Source organism: Musca vetustissima, unplaced genomic scaffold (genome assembly GCF_032173495.1).
Source record: "Musca vetustissima isolate MV318-11 ecotype Yass unplaced genomic scaffold, APGP_CSIRO_Mvet_v1 utg2684, whole genome shotgun sequence".
In the NCBI taxonomy this organism is placed as follows: domain Eukaryota; kingdom Metazoa; phylum Arthropoda; class Insecta; order Diptera; family Muscidae; genus Musca; species Musca vetustissima.
Genome location: NW_026883684.1, coordinates 42610 through 59774, shown reverse-complemented (window position 1 = coordinate 59774; position 17165 = coordinate 42610). Strand labels below are relative to the sequence as shown.

Here is a 17165-nt window from a genome sequence, read left to right as displayed (position 1 = left end):
TATATACACGGATTTGACTATAGATGAAACAAACAACAGTATCAATCGATCAATCATAGAAAACATTAACAAAACTTTGCGGAAAATGTTGATATTTTCCCCATAGTTTAATGATAAAAACAACTGAAAAAATAGTATAACATTTAAGAAGATGCCTTCAATTTAATTTGTTCTAGGTTTTTAATTTCGTTCTTGTTTGGCTTGTTCTAAGATCAAGACTTTTTCATTTGCTGTAACTATTCATACCTTCTTGTGTGGCCATGTCACAGTTGAACGCACGCAACACCATGTAATCTCTTGCGGGAAGGGGCGGGACAGGGAAGAGAGGGATGAGACGAGATAAGTTTTGGGAAAGATATTTGAACGAGGTCATTAGGATAGCCCTTAGAGATCACACTTGAAACGTACGGTTAATTAATGTCACACTCTTAACTCATCCATTAGGGGATGAGGTTGGGACTGGGCCAAGGGATGTTGTTGCATCGATTGGGCTGTTGTCACGGTTACTGTGGGCGGAGCTGGTGGAGGACCATTTCCCGACCCTGGGCCACCCATTCCACCTCCCGTCAGCGCTGTGGTCATTGTTTGATTATGAGCATTTTGCAGCTGATGTTGATGTGTCACAATCATCTGTTGTTGGTTCTGTTGTACTTGTTGCTGTTGCTGCTGTTGTTGTTGCTGCTGCTGTTGTTGCTGCTGCATTGAGGATTGTTTCATACAACTCTTTTTGGTTAATGTCCCACATTGATTACCCATGACTTGTAAGGCATGCGGTGGCAGAAGACCCATTATTGTGGCACTTTGTGCATTCGTATTGTTGCCCATTCCAACATTCCCACCCCCTCCGGGATCCTGCTGCATAGACTTCAGGTGTTTTGGCGGTGGTGGTGCCCGATGTGGGAGATCGGCAAATTCTGGCGGTGGTAGTTGATGATGCTGCAGGGCATGGTGATGCGAGAGAATGGTGGCAGGATCACTCTTCGTGTGAATGGTTAGGGTCTCCAAATCGCCGCAAATATTATTGGGCATTTGTCCACTTTCTTGGCGCTTCAGTTTACTCTGCGAGCGTGGTTCATTTAAACGTGTCTTATCACGCTGATAATAGACTCCGGCAAATATAAGAACATTCAGTATAAGCAAACTGCAGCCGATGGCAATGGTGACACTTAAGGCCGTGGAGTAGGCAGCAAATCCATCACTTTCTTGTGAGGCCTGACTGCCCCCATGGCCATCTCCATCCATCATATCTTCGGGATAAAGTTTACCACCGGCATACCTAGTACCATTGCGTTGTAGTGACGACGAAGGTGAACTTAGATTAAGCAGGGAGAACACTTGATTGGTGAATATGCTAAAATTTCCCAGGGCGGCATTTCCAATACTGGGCGAGTAGGGTGGATTCAAGGGCTTAACGGCTGCCTCGCCGGCAATGTTATTGTCCATGTCATCATCGTCGCTAAGTTGATGATGTGAGGGTGGCACATTATCGCCACCCGGCTTGTGTAGGTCCGGTATGAGGTTAAGCCAAAAGGACAAACGATGAGCACGATAGTGATTTTTCAATTTCGGTTTTGTGTCTAAGCGAAAGAAACGAACAAGTAACGATAAGGTATTAAAAGTCAATGTTGACGACCAGATTCATTAGAAATGTATGATGTGCGTAACTGGTCAAAGTCAATAGGGTACTTACCAAAATTCAAATACTTCTTATGTACACTTTCATAAGCTGTCCAATCGATGGTCTTGTAACGACTGCGCTCCTGACGGCTGCCATGGTCACTTTCCATTTGTTCATTGGGGTTTCTATGGAAAGCAGAAGACAATTGCAATAAAGTCGATCAATATTGATGGAATCATAAGGAATTTTATCGGCCTAAGTGAAGGGAGAATTGACTATTCAAATGAAACTTACCCCGTCCTAACAAAATTAGACCAGTACAGCATAACGATTTCGGAGAGGCTTACTTCGGTTTTGGTATAATTGCGAGTGAAATGATTGAATCCTCCTACCAGAGGTGCACCGAATATGTACGGCAAATCCTCACCATGTATACAGCCTTGACGCTACGCAGACACAACAACACAATGAAAAACAAAGAAAACAACATATTAACATTGGGTATTTGGAAGATGATTACTTTTGTTGTTGTCGGGTTTTTTTCTCAAATGCTGAATTGGGATTTTCTCGTGAACTGTTTTGTTTTGATGGAACTGTGAACTCACCTGAGGATAATCGCCATAACGTGTTTGGTAGTCAAACACATACAAATAGGAATTCCGATGGTCGGCAGAGTGCAAATCAACAGTTTGAGCAGCGGGAGCAACCACCTGGGCGTCGCTCAATGCCTCGAGTGTTTCATCTCTGTGGAGGGCAAAAGGAAAAAACAAGGCAATACAAAACATGGTAATTAGTCGAATGGTAATTTTCATGGAGAAAATTGGGGGTGCATGTGTGTGAGTTTGACTGAATTCATCACAAACCGCAGCTTGTGGAACCTAATGCATACCTAAATGTGTGTGTGTGTGCATTTATGGAAATATTTACTTTATATTAAATATTCGTTACGTTTAATTGAAAAATAATTTATTTGCAATTTGTTTGTAGTCTCAGTTACGATAGACAAAAACCAAATGACTTTTATGTTTTATTTTCAGTATGGCTTTAGAATAATAATAATAAAAAACCACATATGAAATGAGTTTTCAATAAAAACACTGGGCGATTTGTCAAATGCAAATAATGTAATAAATGCTAATATTTATGTATGACAATATTATATTGTCAGTCATAAATATTCCAACCAAATATTCACAGTTTTGAATGTTTTGAATATATTTGTGCGTAATTTATGTAAACCTCCACTCACTGTTTTCATTAAACAATAATGTTTTTGCTAGAGTGGGAATTTCTAATTTTTCCAAGAAACAAAAACCTATTTTATTATTACTGTATAATATTCCACTGTGTTGCATGTTTCCACATGAACGCTAATTAAGCAATTCATCTATCTATCTATCTCTCTCTATATTGCGGCCTTTCGGGGTTACCGCTGGTTTTGGGTTTTGCCCGTTCAGCCAAAGTTACTGGGAAATTTTATTATCAACAACAAATTGAATTTGTATTAAATTATTTCTCAAAAAATTGAGCAATCAGTCATCAGTGTTATTCATGGTGTTTGCATCTGATATGACATTCAAATTAAAATCTGTTTACAAATGGTCCAAATATGAAAATAATATTAAAATCAATTTACTATGGTCAAATAAAAAATTGCTAACTTGTTTTACAATTTGCCAGAAAAAAAAAACGAAAACGAAATTGGAAAATGAAATGAATTTTATTAACAATCACTTAGGCATTTATATATTTGCGTATACTGAAAATTAACGAAGGAGAATTTTGAATATACTGTAGGTGAAATTTAATGGACAAGAGTATAAAATTTATAAACGATTTGCTTTGAATAAAGGGGGCAGATATAAGCTGATTGCAAATATTGTTTAATATAGGAACATATTTTAATATATGTGTCATATAAGACCCTAGCTAATTATTGTAATTTGATATTTCCGCTAAAACATTTACTAGCACATAAAATCGTATTCTTTTTCTTTAGACAGGTTCGATCAAATTTAGAAATTTTGCTTTGAGTTGAGTGATGAGTTTTTTCTATAATTTAACCATGAATCGTCTTACAAACAAACAACGCCTACAAATCATTGAATGTTACTATTAACTCACTTGGCACCACCGTCCTTTTAAAGGAACACCAAAAATGTTAATACCACTTTTAAAAAACCAGCAATTTGCCCTGTCTTACTTAACAACTTGGAAAAATTTTCGGAAGGATTTTGATATACAAAAGAATTTATATCATAGCTTGAACTGATAATTATTAGGACAGACTCTCTATTACTGTAAAAACTGTAAAAACTCTTCTAATAGTCATGTGAAATAGTGTTTTCCCCAAAAATATCGAATTCTAATATTTTACGTCAATCGTTTAATTTCCTGTCTGATAAAACCTGACAGTATTATAATTTTATAGGTTTAATAATTTCTCCACATCCGTTACTCCACCTTCAGCAACTAACATAACATATAATTTAAAAAAAAATCATCATTCTTCGAATACAGCAAGATGTTTTATTTGCCTTTCACAACATCCATTTGATTTATAAAAATAATTTTCTATAGCAGACAATGTGTATTTGTATTTTATCCGGACGTTGTTTTCTTTTCATATTGCATGGTATTATCTGCTAACAAATAGATGTGTGATGTGTGTATAATAAATATATATTTGTATATATACATGCTATAAGCATGATTGAGGAAACGTTAAGGTGTGTATGGCTGTGTTTTGTCAAACTTCCGGTTGTCGGTGTGAATAAATCAGCTATTGATACAAGGACCACCCCAATTTAGTTTGTGTTGACATTAAGGGCGAGTAGAGCTGTTAACACCATTACGAACTAGGACAATAAAAACAATATTGAATACGTGGTGTGTGTGTGTGTGTGTATTTTTTGGTCTGTCATTTACCCCACTGGAGGATATCCAGTTTATTTTATTCAGGTGTTGAAAGCCATACAGTTGGTGTATTGTATTGTTATTGTTGTATTATAAAATCTCGGGGGTGGCGAAAAGAAAAAAATAACTTTGTTCAGATTTTTCCTCACTTTTGTTGTGGTTGAATTTGAAAATCGTGTGTAAAATGTGTAATTTGTGGGAAATTGTTAACGCAAAGTTTTTTTTTGCTGCCATCACACACACTTATTGTTAGAACTACCACAATTGTTATCGTTTTTAGCTTTTTAAAAATTCTATGATGTTTGTGTAAATGTGTGTGTGGGTATATGTGGATGTTGATGAAATATTGAATTGATTGCTCGCATTGAAAATTTGTTTGAATGATTTGAGGGTTTTTTACGAGCATATATATGCATGTGTGATGAAAGTATCCTTTTTTGATAGTGATTTTATCAATTCAAACATTGCTGGTTACACAAATGAAAAAAATGTCACATTTAGGAAACAATAGGATATTGGTTATACATTTTTTATTGATGGTGGAAGTAATTTCAATCAAGTTGGCAACAAAAATGGAATATGGCACATCAATACTTTTTAGGGAGGATTATGTAGAGACCTAAATTTTAGTGGTAAATAAATATTTATTTATTTTTGAATAAAACAAAAACCTAAACAATGATAAATTTAATGTGGAATGAAGAAAAGAATTTATTATACAAGTAATAAGCTGGTGGCTAGCCTCATTTTTTAATAATATGCTGTAAACAAATAATCTGAATATATCCGAAATGATCTGGTATGGTAGAAATATATTTCAACAATAAAGTTTGATCAGACTATATATCCGGTGAGTACCTTTACATTAAAGAACGCGGTAACATGATAATTTAATAAAATACATTTCTAGACTTTTGTGTATTTTCCTACATTCAAAACACCTTTATATTAATGTGTCGATTTTACCCTTAAGAACTAATCTACAATGTTCTCAAATTCCAGAAAACATATTTCCTTATTCATGAATATTTATCTGTTACATACATTTATGCATATATTGTTACGGATTTACATACTTTGCAAATCAATCAAAATGTAAAAGAAAAAGGTAATAAGAAATATTTTTCAAGGATGTTTTTCCTTCTACATGGTATAAAGGAAAAAAGGTCAAGAGAATTTTTGGAAGCTATACCTATTTTTTATTGTTCGGTTACATTTGACAGTTTTCTTTCTTTCTAGTCATTTGACAAATGTTTTAGTGTACATTGGGTTTTTTTGCTAAAACATGTGATGTGTATGGTAAGGAGGTAACAAGGGATAACACTCCTAAGGGGCTATTATATGAAGTTAGATGTTAGTCTACTATTTATATCAGTTATTTCTCATTATAACAAATCATTTTTACATGGTATATTATAAATGTGTTATGGCGAACAATTTTTTAGTGTCTGTCATTTGTAGTTCTATTTTATTCCAACAAATTATTAAAGGGAGTGGCACAATTTTTCTTTTTTTCAGCTATAAATCCCGAAAATTTAATCTTAGTACTGACGCAGCCATAAATTTAACTTTTTTAATTTAGTTTGAAAAACTAATTATTTTCTAATGGTTATGTTGCCCGACAAATCTTGCACATTTTACACGATTTTATGCCAACGGAAGTCAGTTTATTATAAGAAAATAAGATTTAGTTTTCAATTTTTATTCATCAGATTTTATTCAGATTTTAACGTCTACAAGGATATCCTCAATAAATGTTTCAATGGCATGTCTGCCAGAGGAACAAATATGTTACATCATGTCAACCAAAAATTGTATACATCATTATTTTGAACTTGCGAAAAATAAACGCAAGAAAAAAAATCCAATTATTATTATTTATTGTGTAACCGTCTTCGCTTTCGACGCCTTACTACACACATTACCTGTGGCCATGAATACCAAAACAACATTTGCTTTCTCGGGTATATCGTATTCTTAGAATATACACATACACACACACAAATAACCAAAAGCTGAGACATATTTTGTATACATATGCAAAATAAAATAATAATGATGGATGGGTGTTGGAATGTTAAGAATTGAATTCATTTTTAATTTCAATTTTAAATTATTATTTGGTTTGTTGTGTGTACAGTCCCACGTATGAGTTCCCGGAATGCGAGCTGAATTATTGTTTATACGCTCCTCCGGTCAGGTTTCGTTCATATTTCAAAATTCACGATGAATGCAGCATGACAATAATGAATTTCCTACCAAAGTAATTGGTAATCGAATACATGTGAACGTGTCGAAAATTCAATTGAATTCACTTTTTTAAATCCTCTTTGAATATATGCACAATGGGAAAACTGTTTGATGTAGCTCTCAATTGCAAAAAATCACGAATCGAGATATTAGTTTTTATACCATTTACCAGTGGCCGATTTTTAACAAACAATAAACAATAATGGGTGGAAGGAAATTAAGCTGCGAATCTGCCGTGGTTCCAGTCAGGAAGTCGTTTAGATGAAATTAAAAAGTTATTTACACCTTTAACATTTCATATATTGATATATTCGAAAAGTCACATCAATTGATATGCTTACACAAAATGTTATATACGCATATCCCACTCGATATTATTACATTTTGAAAATCGTATTCCGATATTAGCTATTTCATTGCGTACTATAGAAATAAAATCTTTAAACAAACATTAGTTGTGTTGAGGCTGTTGCTGCAAATCCTGAAGATATTACCAATTTTTAACTCATCACTGCACACTCAATCCATTGTGCAAATTCTTTATTAAGACAAAGTTGTATTTAATTGGAAATTGTTTGCATGTGCAGTATGCAGTTGGGCGTTTGTGTGTTGACATGGCGCATTTTGTGCGACATTCATTTTTGGTCAAATGCAAATAAATTGTATAAATTTTCATAGGGATTTTCAATTGGCTCCCTTCTTTACACAGGGACTGCTGTTTTTATTGAAAAAGGGGGAGCACAATTCGTTGAATGTTTCTTTTCACTCTGTTTCGCTTGTTGTTTTTTATTATTTTATTTTTTTTTTGTTTTTTTTTATTGGGAATTTACCTGATATTAATTGGATGCTGGACGGGCCTCTCCCAATCGGTGTACTCATTAACGATGGTGGCAAAAATTTCATTCAAATGATACGTGTAGGTGTTCCGCACGTAGGCCTTTAAGATTTTCGACCGTCTGTCAGCTTCGATGCCATATTGAACGTCACCGGAGTTAAAGGAAAAGAATGCCTCGGCACGTGTGACGCCAGCCATTAAATCATATCTGGAATTACGAGATAAAATGGAATTGGTACGCATAAAATTGTAAAGATTAAAGTCGTAGAGAGCAGAAATGGAAAAAATGAATATGGATAAAGGAGTCAAAGCGTTGACAAAAATATATATATATATATATATGTATACATATGGTACTTTTTTTAAAGGGGGCAGGATATGTAGTTGTAAGAGGGAAAATGGTGAACATAATTGAATGATATCGTCAAGCAGTAGAATACTAGTGTTCGTTGAGAGGAAAATAACAAAAATCCTAGAGTATATATGTAATGAAAGCCAAAAATTAAGAAAAGGGATTTTAACTAAGACTGTTGTTGCTGTTGTTGTATTGCGGTGTATTTGCGGAATATCTAAAATTTCTCTACAATACCCTAAACACCCCTCAGCCAAACAAAGGCAATTTTAGAAGAACATCGAAGTCAATGGGAATACAAATGAAAGCATTGTATGTTTGTAATTTTATTATGCGGATGAATATAAAACTGATTATATCAATTTCTCGGTCATTTCATTTTTACAAAGTTTCATGAGCTTCAAAAGGACGAAATGTGATGTGAGGAAATAAATTTGATATTTTTACTGTTACTGCAATTCCATTTGCAATAGAATTGATGGGCGCCTAGCAAAATCTTTTGCGAGGCAAAAAGGACATGCATTTAGGATTTTTAGTTAATTTAGTAAAATATGAGATTGATTTTGGGAATACAATATCCATAAATATTTATTGTAATCGATAACGAACTTTCAGAAGGGGTTTGCAATATATGGAAAACTATCAAAAATGTACTATAAAAATTTTATAATTAAGGTACATCACAGGATTTGGTATTTTTAATGATTATCAAAATGTTTGCAATTGATTTTGGTCTAAATTGTACGCCCAATGGGTGTGTGTCCATTTTTATCCGAGTACGACTATATTTCAAGCCTTTGAGAGAATGGAAAACTGTATAGATTAGTTATCAACAAAATGCTCAAATAATATATCCCATGAAAGGGATCAAATTGTGGAATTTATTTTTTGTAATGTTAAAGTTCGCATTCTACAACACATCCCGCAGAAGCAACGCTTGTTCATATATAAACAAATTTTTCCTAAGTTCTAAAATCAGTCTGCTGATTATTTCCATTTAAATTCGTAACAATTTCTCTTTATAACAAATTCTTTTCCTAAAAAACTTTTTTTTTTAAATACTTTCGAGTTATTTTCAGTTCTTTATGAATTTTCACAAAACTACTATTAGCAATTTTATAAACTCAGGGCAGAAAAAAATAGAAAAACTGAACAAAAGTTTTCCCTTTCATGCAACTTTTGTTGGAAATCAGGACACAATTTTACCCTACTGCACCATTTTTTAGTCATTTATTTATCTACAGTTTTTATTGTGTCTCATATTCGTTACATTAGTTTTTGCTGTTGTTGTTGTATTTTGTTGCTGTTGCTCGTAGAAAAGTTATTTATGAATTTTGTGAGCTTGTGTCAAGAGACTTGGTCGAACTGGTGTTCCGTATACCCTTTTTTCGGAAGTGTCATTAACAATTGGTTGCCTTTTTCTCTGGTTGTTCGAATTTCCCATTTTCTGAGGACTTGTCATTTTAAGTATCTTTGTTCTTTTTATAGAAAAATGCACACACAAATACATATATAACGAATCTATAGTTTATATGTGTGTATGTGTGTGTGGTGTCGTTTTCACAAAAGAAGAATGACTCTTTTCAGAAATAAGTCATCATATTGCTTTAACTATGCTTGGACCACCACCAGTTTCCCCCCACCCGAACAACAAGGACATTTATTTTAACACACATACACCAAAAATACCTTAGTAAACACAAAAAAACTCACAAACACACATACACAAATAAATATTTTAGATATCTAGAAAAGGAGCTCAACGACAAGCTTTCTACTACGCATAGTTAGGTTTCCTTTGTCACAAATAATAGTTTTTGTAACGGCAATTTATTTTTTACTACTTCTCCTGCAATTGTTCACCCCAGCAAGATATTTTTTGCTGTTGATACTACCATCAACACCACTACCATCTACAGACTCACACAAAACTCCCAGTTCATTGTGATGGTAGCCCAGATACCAGCAAATCACTCAACCTCAAACATAAACTTAAATGTATAACAATTCGCCTTGGGACGGGTAGGGGTTTTGGTTCTATGGTCAAATTTACTCTAACCGAAAACGACAACAGCAAAAAACACATGAAAGCTCATAGTCTGGAATAATATAACTACGTACAGGAGGTAAGCAGTTCCCGGTTCTTTCAGATTGTGTGGAGTTTATGTATGCTGGCATTTTTTTCTGTTATGACCAATGGCGCGGGGTGGACAAGGGGATGTACATTTGAAATGTCCGTCATTGTTTCCTATTTTATAGCAACTTCACATTGTTTCCATTTAACATTTGGGCCAATGCATCTGGTCTACTTGTGACCTTTTTACATATTTTTACAATAAAATTCCTTTGAACTTAAATAGCTGGCATTTTGTAAGTTTTGTACATTGAAATGGATAAACCTGACAAATTTGGGAATAATAAGGTATTTTCTATAAAAATAATCATAAAATTCAAATCGAATCCTTAGCCATTTTTCAATAAAAAATGTAATAATCAGAGTGATAAAAGTGAAAATGTTTTCAATAGGAAATATCTGGTATAAACATTAAGCCCAGTCCCACACGATCGTTCATGTTAAAAATACAACATTTTAAAAGATGTAGGGGGAATAGCAATTACGTCCGGTTGAAATTAATGCTGATTTTTCTTTGTAAATCCTTGGTGCATGCTATGAGTATCTCATAAGATTGGAAAAAATAGTATTTTGTATTTCTTAGCATTGTAGTATTGGTTAAATATAATTGTGGTTTGTTCAAGATTTTCAAAATTAATTAAATTTATATCCTGCTCCTTACAACACATACACGTATGTACATTCACACATACATACATTATGAAGAATTAATTACCCCCAAGCACACCAGATTCATCAAGTAATACGACTACCAAAAATCATACCATCCTGCTTAATCATTGTCATCTTAGCCAATGACTAAATACCTCTCATGAATAGAAAATAAAAGCTAACGGCATATTATGCAGATACTAGTCTGGTACAACGGAGTGGCTGACGAGGAACATGTAAATTATCATCACGAACCCACTTAGCTGACTCATTCAAATCTAATTATCTCTCCCACAGAAGTTTGGTACTTGTGGAAAGTCAATTTAGTAGCTTCATGTCGGCGACATGTATTCAATTAATCCGGACAAAATAACCAATCACAACGACTTCAACGATTTCGAGCAGCCAAGACAAGAAACCCAACAACGTGGGGTGGTGCAAAAAGGAAGTTGGTCTATTCCCTACTATGATTATGTGTAACATGTATGTATGTATGTGACTGCATGTATCACTGATGAAATGAATTTGTATATATCGGTGCCTGTGCGTGTGTTTGTTTTCATAGGCATGTTATAGCATTGTTCATTACCTGCTAAAAACAGATTAACATGACATCATCGTATTTAATAAATTACATTTTGTGTAATTAAAGAAACATGAAGGCAATGCCACTGCTGCTGGTGGCTACAATCTCATTCCCAGTCACAACGAACCGCATTTGTGCCAACTCCGAAATTTTGAATATGCAAAAGCAAATCTAAATCACAAGGCTTTCAGCCAGCCAGCTAGCTAGGCGAAGCAATAAAATCTTTTAATGTACACGTGTACAAGTTTCGTTTCAAGGATATCTACATACCTACACAACATGTGCATGTGTATGTATTTACGCTACACTGAAATAGGTTTTAAGTAGTTATGGTAAATGTAGTGATGCCGACATTGAAAGCTTTAGAAAATTATGTTAATCTTTAGAAAAGCCAGAAGCGCACAGCAACTGGAAAACAATTTCCAAATACTTTCTAGTTTCGATATTTGAGGATTGCAGCAAGGCCGGTAATCATCTTTGAAGTCCATATGTTTTAAGGGAGCCTGCTAAAGTTATTTATATTATCATAGACTTTTAGCCATAATTAGATTGTCTTTAATATTAAGGGCCGGAAATGAAATAAGAGTGGATGTAAAGATAAAAGGACATTTGTGTTTGATGGGTTATTAGGTTTGGGTGAACATATGTAAAAATTATGTTTAATTTTGGATAATACGGCAGGATGGCAGTGAACATGGGGAGCGTATTTGAAATGTATGTTTATACAATTATTTGATAAAAGTTAAATGAAATGAAAATAAATGAAGATTAAAAAACCGAAATGACAAGATCGACAAATGCACATGTTTCCCACGCACTATAAGCTCCAGAAGTCACATAACTATGTTTGTAGTGAAAGAATAATAATGAAGTGACTATATTAGACTTCTTATTTCTATAGCATATCTTTATTCCGTACTTATTGGGAGATATTCTATGAGTTGAAGGTATTTTCCATTTATATTTTTTATTCATATCCATTATAAAATGTTCACATATCTATTAAATCCATAAAAATGTATCCTGTAGGAACGATTTCACTTTCAATGTCTAATATATGTGCATTAAGCCGAAATTTCTACAATTTTGAATATGTAACTTGATGAAAATTCATCAAGAAAACGAAGTAGAAAAATAGAAAAATTGTATTTATTTATTCAAATACGCCCAATGACATTTCGAAATAAAATCTACTTCAACTTTAACACTGTTATTTTCCGCAGAAGCATAAACTTGTGGCCTCCATCAAAAATGTTTTATTTTTTGAAAATTATGTTTGTTACGTGCCTTTACCGTATTTAGATTTAAGATTACATATTTTTTCTACAATGTGCAAATATACAAACATGCCAACAACCCCTGTCATAATTTGCTGCTGATTAGAGGTGAACATGGACATAATTGGACAAGCAATGTTATTACAATCATGGTTTTAGTGTTGCTCGGGAAAATTTATAGAATCAATTAATTATTTTTGGTGGGGTTTAGTTTATATTAATTATAGCATAACTAATTATATATAAAAGAGCAATAAACCACATACAAGCACATAAACACGCACATTGTGCTATGTTGACCTATTACCTGATGTGCTTATGTTGCTGTTGTATTAGGTGGATCCGATAATAAATATCAATATTAGTTATTTGTACTACAGAAAAGGTAAAATGAGAAGTTTCTCACAAGTGAGAGAGATGGGAGCATCACAAAAATTATTACTTCAATTTTGACCGTGTCCCATGCTAAGCAGGAAAAGACATTGTAAGATGTATTAGAATGGGCCAAAGGTCTATGATAATTTTTTTGTATCAAATAAAAACTGCAGCGGCTGAAATTTAGCAAACATTTAAGGAAAATCCCCTTCATATTGTCACTCACATGTATTATATTCATTCTTTATAATTGGATTTGAGTCCTATATATATATTTATTTTCCATTAGATTACAGCCAACCAAATATAATTATGTATATGTATGTCTGCTTATATCACAGCATTACATGCTATGAACTTATGGTCTTGTAGAGGGGAGCATTCTATGTTTATGTCCTTTAGTGGTTGAAACCCTTTACAAATAACATCTCTCGCTCTCTCACACACACAGCCACCCTCACACATATACACTGTTTTCAAAGAGCCCTCTTATACACACATGTTGATTTAGATTAATGACGATAGAACATGTTGGACCCTACCTGTAGCAACAACAGCAACAACAACGGCATAAAGTGCAACATACTTGACATAATTTTGTTAACCGGGCGCATGCACTTCGTTAAAGAAAAATAATTTTCGGTGGCAAGTGCTGCCGTTAAATTAATATTTTTAATTAATTAAGTGAAATGTTGAACATTTCACCGCAAAGAAGAATGTCATGGTAACATACAAACACACAAGCACACACTCAGCGGCGTTGATGATGATATATGGCAACAAATTAGATGACATGATAGTTGGAACATTTTAATTTAATCTTGACCCACTACAAATGGATTGTGCACTGCATTTGAAAGATTACTTCAAAATAATGTCATAATTGTAATTAATCGCCGAGGAGGTTTGTGATATAATTAATGGAAGACATTTGATGAGAAGTTGAGGAGGGAAAAGTTTTAGATGTGATTAGAATTTTCTATAATTTAAGGTTAAAAAACATTGATCTTAGGGAGTTGTTACCAATTGACAGTATGTATTATATAAATGTAAATGTTTTTTTTTGCAATTACCAAAAATTATCCCGATAAATTTGACTCAACATTGTAATTTTTTATCGTCCACCCACCAACACAATACTACAATTTTCACGTTCTTCTCTGTGTTATTTTTCAAAAGTATATTTCAATTTTCTTTTAGCCTTAATAAACAACACTGCTCACGAAATAATTAATGATGTTCATATTTATGAAATGCTGGAATTTACAGCACTCAATTAAGATAAATCTCCAAAAATTCTAAGATAATTTATATCAATTAGGATATTTAACCGTCAAGAAGTCTTCATTTTCATTTGCAACACTTTAAAATCTGGTGCACAAAAAATATTAACAAAAAAATCGAAAGGAATTTTTCATAATTATATAGAAATTTATAAACGGTGGCGGTAAATATTTGTCTTTGGTTTTGGAAATTACCTCTTACGAAATTAGGTAATGACCACCAAAGAACATTCTTCACAAATATAACAACATGAACATGGTGTTGGATAATTATAAAAGAAAGTGGTTTAGTCTTACCTTGATAACTTGTTAATGGCTGTTTTCCTCATTAATACTATGTAATTAATGGTGTAGAGGTTCACAATTTGGCAATCAAACATTTTCACAGATTAAATGAAAATAAAAATTGTGAGAAGAAAATCATATATAAATATTAATAAACAGTTGTCATTAAAGTTTTTAATTTATTTCCCCTTTGATGGTGTGACTTACCAATATTCTCCAATTGTCCCGGTGTACCCCAACCACCATGGGCAGCGTTGCCAGCCTCACCACCCAAACCACTGCCTGCTGACGTTGATGCCTGGGCGTGCATATAATTTGGTGGCGGTGGCACATAGTCACCACCATCGATAACCACTCCGTCTATGCTGGGGCCAAATGCAAAACCGAATTCTGGCTGTCTAATTGGTACACTTAACAACTGGTCCAGAGGTTTTTCACGTAAACACTTCATGAAATGGGCATGCGGCAAATCCGGTGCACAGTTTACATGATGGGCCACAATGGCAGCATATTTGGCAGGATTACTGACTAACGACCACGGTGCTAAGCCCGAACCTGACATTAGTATGGCTCGATTGAATAGTAAACCTGGTGTGAAATTGCCAAAAAAATGAGAAAAAAATAATCACAAAAACAATTATGGTGTAAGTTCAAACCACCAAACCAAACGGACCGACAAACCGAAAGTCAAATATGCAAAACAGCATATAAGGAAATATATTTTAATAGGAAAATCATATCCTCTGATTTGTAGCCGTAGGCATACGATACATACCTTCTGGCACAGCCATGGATGATATGAGAAAATGTACACAAGCTGCACCGGTGCCATGGCCAGCCAGTGTAATACTTTGCGGGTCGCCACCAAATGAGGCAATATTCTCCTTAAGCCAATGCAGGGCAGCAATAATATCCATTAAACCATAATTTGCTGGCAATTTTGAGTAACGGTCGGTATTGGCATTAAGGAAACCTGTAGCAAAAATAAGAAAGTGGGAAAATGTGGTTAGTAAATGTGGAGAAAATGTGGGTATTATCGGCCGCGGTGGAAATTTATATATTTACATTTATTTATGTACGCCCATAAGTGTTTGAGAATTCTCATGTGGAAATAATTTATAGCATTGGGTGTAAGCTTTTGGAGAAGGGATGTTTTATTTTTTAAAATATATCGTATATCGTCTACAATTTTTACTGTTTCGAAAAATTATAATCCTAGATCAATGTAGATCCCAACATATACCTTTTCTAGTTCAACTGTTGGCACCAAAGATTTTGTAAGAATGCGTCAGGAAATCTCTACTATTAAAATATTACCTATGAAATAATGTTTATATTTATAAAAAATATTGCGATATAAGGTAATCTTGAATAAAACAAAAAACTGGAATGGTCCACGGTCTGGATCATGTTATGAGGAATATACAAAAAATGGTTTTTATATCTGCACAATGTCTATTCTATATATTTCTCTTCAAAAAACTATATTAATACACATGCACATTTTATTCAATAGCAACAACTAGTAACAAAATATTCCTATAGATGTACTTTTAGTATAAAAAATACACATTTATTTCTATATACGTGCATATATATTACCAACTTGAGTTATTAATACCATTTCATATGAGATTTCATCAATCAGCAATTTGCTGACTCATTTCGATTTCCCTGCCGTATAAGTAATACCAGCTAAATGTATTGAAATAACTCTTAACCACAATCTTAATCAAGGCAAAATCGTGTCACCATCAGTGACAAGTACAATAAAAACAAGAACACTTACCTAACAGTCCCAATCTGTAGTTTATCGTCACCACTAGCATCTGACCGAAACTGGCCAGTACCGAACCGTCATAGGGATTACCGCTATTCCATTCATACGATTCACCGTGAACGAATACCATGACGGGCAGTTTGGCTTGCGAAGAGGACGACGATGATGATGACGATGAACTGCCACTGGCACCACCATTGCTGCCACTGCTACTTGATGACGACGATGATGAACCACTGCTGGCTGAAGAATCTCTTGAGGCCACTGCAAAGATGTTGGAAACAAAGAGAAAATAAATTAAGGACTGTAAGTGATAAAAATCGTTTAAACAACTGCCTGTCCAGACCATCCCCTACTAAATAAATTGTCCATATTTTAGCGTATGTATGTAGATTCTAAACTATGTTTGTAGTTTTCTAGGCCCATGGATAAATACTCAAGATAGGCAAACACTGCCAGACAGACTGATGGAAAAGAGAGATAAAGTTGTCCGTCTAACTTAAAGGGCATTAATTAATGTTGTGTTATTCTTTTTTTTTTTTTTTTGGTTTGCTATGAATATTTGTTGTTTTATTTGGCATTTCTATTTGGCTTTGGCCATTTGATTAAAAAATGTCAGCTGTCAATTAGGATAGGAATTTAGATATCAAAAGTCTTATTGTTTTCTGACCCTTCCACATTTATGTCAATGAAGGACTTTTTTGTTTGTCTTCATTTGTTATTCCATCTGTCAAAGTCAGTAGATTTTTTGTTTGATCGTAATATTTAATTTTTTTTTATAAACAGTGGAAACATATTAATCTGTAAAGAACACATTTAACAC

At 33.8% G+C, this 17165-nt stretch overlaps 1 protein-coding gene across 1 annotated transcript in view; it reads right to left on the bottom strand.

Moving 5' to 3' along the window:
• Positions 1–367: 367 nt before the first annotated feature.
• Positions 368–17165, bottom strand: part of LOC133330656 (neuroligin-4, Y-linked) — a 50143-nt gene continuing 33345 nt past the window's right edge. The window contains exons 3-11 of the mRNA XM_061539067.1: positions 16352–16606; positions 15338–15535; positions 14770–15150; positions 14575–14611; positions 7615–7827; positions 2224–2362; positions 1913–2064; positions 1691–1803; positions 368–1577 (exon numbers count right to left, since the gene is read on the bottom strand). Of these exons, the coding sequence (XP_061395051.1) occupies positions 421–1577; positions 1691–1803; positions 1913–2064; positions 2224–2362; positions 7615–7827; positions 14575–14611; positions 14770–15150; positions 15338–15535; positions 16352–16606 (2645 nt within the window). The 3' untranslated portion in view covers positions 368–420. The remainder of the gene's footprint in view (positions 1578–1690; positions 1804–1912; positions 2065–2223; positions 2363–7614; positions 7828–14574; positions 14612–14769; positions 15151–15337; positions 15536–16351; positions 16607–17165) is intronic.